Raw genomic sequence first — 6,298 nt, 5'->3', positions numbered from 1 at the left:
TACGAGGTATTTATTAACTACAATCTGTTAACATGAATTATTATTTCAAAAATATTGTGGTTCGGTTAATTTGTCTATGACAGGGGTGTCCAACCCGCGGCCCAAGGAAAGTTCCAATGCGGCCCAATAAACATGTAAACAAAACCGACAAATTAAAAATAAATTTGCCAGGTCGAATTCACATATAGAAAAATATATTTCCTCTGCAAAGCATGTGAAGGGACAAATGAAGATGGACTCAATTATATGTATAGTCCAAAAGGATATATATTTTTCTAAAACCGACAAATGTTTTAATTTTTTATTATTATTTATTAATTTCAACGCCGTAAACTAAAAAATAAGTTTCACAAAGCTGTAAAACTTTATTTATATTTTATTTTTCAGCGGAAAGGAAATACTTTCAAATACTTGGAGATGTGTGAATGAGGAAGGATTACTAAATAAAGCTGGAGTTATGATTCAAAGGATTATAGATCCAAATTTGGGAAAAGGAGGGAAAGATGAGAAAGGACAAGAAAAAAAGTAGTGAGAAAGGGTAAATAGATCTTCTGTTATGCAAATATTGACCCTTAATTTACCAACCTTTCTCATTTCTTTATCTTTTATCCTTTCTCTCCTTTCCCCCTCATTTGGGTCTATAATCCTTTGATTCACAACTCCAGCTTTATTTAGTATTTCTTCCAACGTTGCAAGATTTGGCTACATTGGGCCAAATGTGGCTTTTTTTTGTTTGACGTAAAAAATATTCGAAAAAATAAATGAATTTATATATATTCTAGGTAAAAATTGAAATAGTCTGTAGAAGCAATTTTTTAAAATATCCTTTTTCGTTATAAAGTTTTAATATTTATTATTATAATCTAGACATGTTAATCCTTAAATATACTTGTATATTCGGCCACAAGTATATATTATATAAAGTTGTGGCCCAAATCTCCTTGACTTCTTCCAATGCGGCCAAGAGAAACAAAAAGGTTGGACAGCCCTGGTCTATGACAATGCAAACATGGGCGATCCGCTGAAAAGAGATTCTTTTGGGGAGGTTTTTAATGGGAAACTGGTCCCTCTTAAGTAGTTACTAAAGAGCAGAAAACTCGAAAACCTTTACGTCACCAGACCGTGACAGGGAGCGAACACACGACTAACTATTAAGATTTAGCAGCATTTTATCCATTAAAAACATTGTTTAACAGTTTCTTTTAAGTAGGTTTTACACCTACATTACACAAAGAATTGATCAAAACTTAACTTCTAATCTATAATAAGATTGGATCACCACCGCAAAAGAACTGTGAATATTTCGTTTTGTTAAAGAAATTGGCTCAGATGTGTAGTACATAGCACTTCATTTCGGTATTCGTTTTTATTATTACATAAAATCTAGAATTACTTCCAGAAAATGCTTATCGTATATAACAAAATCTCATTACACATAACAACGGTTTCTTATATATTTCAAACGTGTATGCATTGCTGAATTGCCTCCTATAACACTGCTTCTTCTCAATTTCATTCCAAACTTTTGGAATGAAATTGAAACTACCGCCATTCTAGTTGTTTCTTTTCGTCATATGAATGCAATAATTATATTCTAACGTAGTTCGTTTATGTCGTCTTCTTATTGGACCAAAAGCTTGTCGAAATTTAAAACTTCATACGCCCCTTATAACAATCGAACGAATTAGACAAAAAATTAGAATATAAATGAAAGCTGACATAATTGGACGTAGTTTACGAATATGAATTCGTATGTAAAATTGTTGCTTGTATTACTTTCCTGCTTCATTTACTTCATTCCAACCCAAGTAAACGGATGGACTAAAGTAGATCCTAACTCGTCGAATATCCGAGATATGACAAAATGGGCCATATCCATGATGAACGACACTTCGGGTTTCGAACTCTATGAGATATGCAGTGCGGAATATGTTGTAAGTTCAATAAATTACTTTCATTTAAAATTAGAATCGTTTGAAATACAGCACTCCCATTTCATTATGTTACTTTCATTGTTTTCTTACAATACTGTGAACAATTAAGACTTGAACACCTCTACAATGAGCGAGTAGATAAACTTGCTAAATGGGATAGTTATAATAACATTACTTAATTAACCGATAAGTGTCTAATCCTTTTTTAAATTTTAGGTGGAGTTTGGAACATATTACAGAATATTTTTCTTATTTCAAAATCAACGAGTAAAGGTGGGTGATTTTTTTACTTATTTTCTTTATATAATAACACAGAATTAATTCTCTTAAAGTTAAGATTTATTATCAAATCTTTGTATCCAGTTTATAATATTTCAAACTTGTTTAGAGCCTTATTTGGCCTTTGTTTTCCACATCCTAAAAAGTAGTATAGCAGATGGCAGAGGTGGTTCAGACTAATCTTCCCAGCCTTATTTTCATTATCTCTATTGTTTTCTTTCAATATTACCTACCTATATATATAATCGAGACGAGTTGATAATGATAATAATAATATTAATAAGCGCAGAGCCCAAACAGTTAGGAGTTGAAAGTTGAAATTTGATACACAGTTAGGGTATGTCACGAAAGGGATTTTTCGAAAATCCGCCCGGGGGAGAGAGACTGGATTAAGATTTCGACAATGGAAGTGCTAAGTAACAATGGAAGTGTTAAGAATGGAAATGTCAACAATGGACGGATCAACAATGGAAGTGTTACGTAACAATGGAATTGCTAAGAGAAAGCGACGTGCAAGACACAGATGCAGTTTTTTCGTTTTGCGGGAAATCAAACATAATTTTAGACCCTCTAAAAATTCTGTAATTAGTCTAGAAACAGGGGGAAACGATGCATTCTGTGAAAACGAATAAGGTTGACTATAATCTAATAATCTTAACCTTCGCTACCGTTACTTTTGCCCAAGCAACGCCAGGCTACCTGCTAGTTGTATATACTCAAATATTCATCATAAAGCTCAATCAGAAGGGAACAGAAATAGTAGCTATGGTATTTTACACTAATTCATTACATTTTCTGTGGAAATCAGAAAAAAATAATAATTTACTTCATGCTGAAAACTGTCAAATTAGCTCATAACTCTGTTATGAACTTCTAATAAATTGATAGCTGCTGATACCTATGAGCTGTAATGTGTAGATTTTAGGTGTTGATAACTAAATTGGAGCCTAAACCTCGTGCAAACATTTTGGGCTTGGCTCGGTGATGGGTGTCATTAAGAGACTCTTTCGGATTCGTAGCATTGAAGAAACCAAAACAGATAGTGTTTGTTGAAAGTATTCTTACTACTTATATGGGGAAGATAAGAAACGTTTATCAGTAAGTGTAAAGATATATTTATTATTATTATTTCATAATAATACTTATATATTTTCAGAGTTACAAAGTGTTTTGCAAAATAGCTATATATTTTGAATCGGAGACAAATAGAAGAGAATTGAAGGGCAGATTCTGCGAACCTCAAGACACCTGCGAAGAGGAGGAATGAATTGCTTTTGATAGTGTCATAATTCGCAAAATATCAGAAAATTACTTTATGTATTTGGATTGTAATAAATATTTTATTAAAATATTTATATCCAAAACAAATTGGAAACAACGAAATTCGAAATTTATGTAAACTTTTGTTTAAAAAAAATTTTCAGTCAATTTGCATAAATAAAATCTGGCGACAATATCGAAATGTAATACGAAAACCTGACATGACTATACTTTTACTAACATATAAAGAATGTTGCAGATGAATTTTAATTGTATTCGGAACCCTCTTAAAGCATTCAAAATACTTTAGTTGATAAAGTAGTTCTTGTCACGAACAATTTTGTTTTAATATACAAATTCAATTAGAAGTATAATTGAAGTTTAAAAATTTCTTGTACACAGTAAACAAGTAATTAATTATATATAAAAAATGTAAACATAGTGCAAAAGTAACGTTTACATAAATGATGTAACTAATTAAAATGATAGAATTTATTCAGCCATGACTGAATTTAAAGATGATGTAACGCAGTAATGAGCAATAAATTATAAGTTTTGGATGAGGACACAAGGAAATTTCGAAGGGTTTTGACAGGCTACATATAATTTTACTTATGGTAGAAGTGGTTTAAGCCTACAGATTATTAACATACTATGTAACTGTTAGTATACTATGTACTAAAAGTAAACATAGGATACCAAAGTAACAAATTCCAGCCAGGAAATTCGATTTGGAGTTCAGTTGATCCAAGAAAATCCATATTTCTTCATAGCGAAACATCAATTCATTAAGCTTTCTTCGTAAATCCGAGTCGTTTCTCTTTATTGCGCAGAGTTCATCGGAGACATGTTCAAATTCTCCATGGGCGATAAACAACAACAACGCTGCCAACAGTAAACCAAAACCAATTACTCCGATGAGACAACTTATGTCAATAAAGATGAAAACAGTGCATAAAAAAGGTTCTCCAGGAAATTTCTGTTTTTTTACTCTTGTTGGATATTCAAATATACTGATCTGTATTTGAAGTACAGAAATCAATACTATTACAATTAGAGCGACTAACAACATTGTATTTCTGATCAAGGCGTTGTTTTCGTCGATCATTTTCTTGCGAAAGTATTCATTTCTGAGTCTATTTGTCAACTTTAATTTTCTTCTGTTGAGTAATGTAAATGCGGAGGAATACATTAGAAATATAAAAGGTATAAATAGTTTGCAGAATATGGGATCAGCTTTGTAGGCGTCGTGCCATCCCATGCAGAATGCATATTCATTCAAACCGGGGACAGCTTGCCACAAGACTAGAATTGTGCGTTCCCAAAAACTCAATTCGAGTAATCGAATGTACGCCTTTTTAAATTTCGGTTTCTCGAACACTGCGATTGCATTATCGCAGCTGCAAGTTTGTAATGGGTCTAAACCTAAGACAAGTGCGGTTTTCCAATAGGGATTAAGGAAACAACTGGTACAAATCTTTTTCTCGGGATCTGCTGACATCTTCTATATTCTGTTTGATAAAGCGAGAAACATTAAAAAATTAACAGAGTTTTAAAATGAACATAAGAATTAATTTCTTATGTTCATTTAGCGGAGATGAGATAATGAATAATGAAAGTAGAATTTCTTCCAATGACAGCAATATAAGACGTATTTTAAACCAGAACGCTCATGGTCAAATATCATGAAAGCCACGACACGAATTTCGCTTCGTGGTCCTTTTGAATTAGCTATAACACCTTGTGGTCGTTGTTTTTCGCTCAACGAACGATTTTGGTCTTTTAGCCTAACATATACATTTTCTATACTACTGTAATTAAAGAAATAATAATAATGAAAATTTTTTAAAAAGTTAACCTTTTTCTATATCTTACTTTTTCTGAAGTCACTAACTATTTCTTTTCTTAAGTCGGTCATGGCACCAAGAAAAATTTCAAGATGGCCACGACCGAGTTAATAGGACCTTTTTTTAAAATCGTACCAATGATGAGTAATGTTGAATAAAAATACTGTTGATGCTGTAGGCATCAACACTATCTTTTGAGAATCAAAAATAAAATAAATATATTCTTACTAGATTATATCTAGATGTAACTGTGAGTTCCTATCCTTCAGTTTGTACAAACTTGACTTTAACATAGACTGAACGGCCCAGAAAATTTTTACAATTTATTCAAAATAAATTGCTAAATTTATTTAATACTTAATATTTAACAAAAGAGAGATATTGGAACATAAATCGACAGGAAAGTAGCAAGATAACACTTACATTGTACCAACGCTCTTTCCTGAAATAATTAGTCACCCTGAGCAAGCTAGAAAAAGAAAATTCAGATTGGATGTTAATAATCCAGTATTATCAATTTTGGAAGTGTTCTCAGTCAAGGAACAGAGCAAAAAAATATAAAAGGACTACCGAAAGGTCATTAAGGTCATCCAGTTCAGTTCGTCATCATTTTCATGATAGTCTACTTCAAGAGTTCCTTCTTCCAAGAGTGAGACTGAACGTCCGCTTTTGCTTTGCTCGTTCATTATTCCCACTATTTGTAATTCGTCGTTCGACCAAATCACCATTACTAATATGGCGCGTTTCTCAGATTTCACATAACGATTGATTTACATCGATGATGACATCTGTTATGACTTCAAAACAATCGATGAGAAACCATCGATTGTTTTGAAGTCATAACAGAACACTGTAGCTCATACGCATTAAATACAGCAGGAGTGTGCCATTAAATGAGCTACGGGTGTGAAACGGCGTGTACGAATTCTACTGCAGAAGTGTAAGTGTATTGATGGTGTCAAAGCTCGTTCATAGTTC

At 32.4% G+C, this 6,298-nt stretch overlaps 1 protein-coding gene across 1 annotated transcript; it reads left to right on the top strand.

The window, feature by feature from the left end:
- The first annotated feature begins 1,538 nt into the window (after positions 1–1,538).
- On the top strand, positions 1,539–3,795 carry LOC111616123. The gene is made up of 3 exons (XM_023357550.1): positions 1,539–1,934; positions 2,151–2,207; positions 3,370–3,795. The coding sequence occupies exons 1-3, from the start codon at positions 1,743–1,745 to the stop codon at positions 3,478–3,480; spliced, it is 360 nt and encodes a 119-aa protein (XP_023213318.1). The 5' UTR covers positions 1,539–1,742; the 3' UTR covers positions 3,481–3,795.
- Positions 3,796–6,298: the final 2,503 nt, after the last annotated feature.

Source organism: Centruroides sculpturatus, unplaced genomic scaffold, assembly GCF_000671375.1.
Source record: "Centruroides sculpturatus isolate CEXI.00-Female unplaced genomic scaffold, Cexi_2.0 scaffold2855, whole genome shotgun sequence".
Taxonomy (NCBI): domain Eukaryota; kingdom Metazoa; phylum Arthropoda; class Arachnida; order Scorpiones; family Buthidae; genus Centruroides; species Centruroides sculpturatus.
The sequence above is the reverse complement of the archived record's forward strand: the minus strand, read 5'-3'. Positions and strand labels throughout refer to the sequence as shown.

What these genes read in the sequence shown, in the direction of transcription:
- LOC111616123 (XM_023357550.1), top strand. Translation starts at nt 1,743, where the DNA reads ATGAATTCGTATGTAAAATTGTTGCTTGTATTACTTTCCTGCTTCATT. An exon ending in TATGCAGTGCGGAATATGTT is followed by an intron (nt 1,935 to 2,150) that starts GTAAGTTCAATA and finishes TTTAAATTTTAG; the next exon opens with GTGGAGTTTGGAACATATTA. An exon ending in TTCAAAATCAACGAGTAAAG is followed by an intron (nt 2,208 to 3,369) that starts GTGGGTGATTTT and finishes ATATATTTTCAG; the next exon opens with AGTTACAAAGTGTTTTGCAA.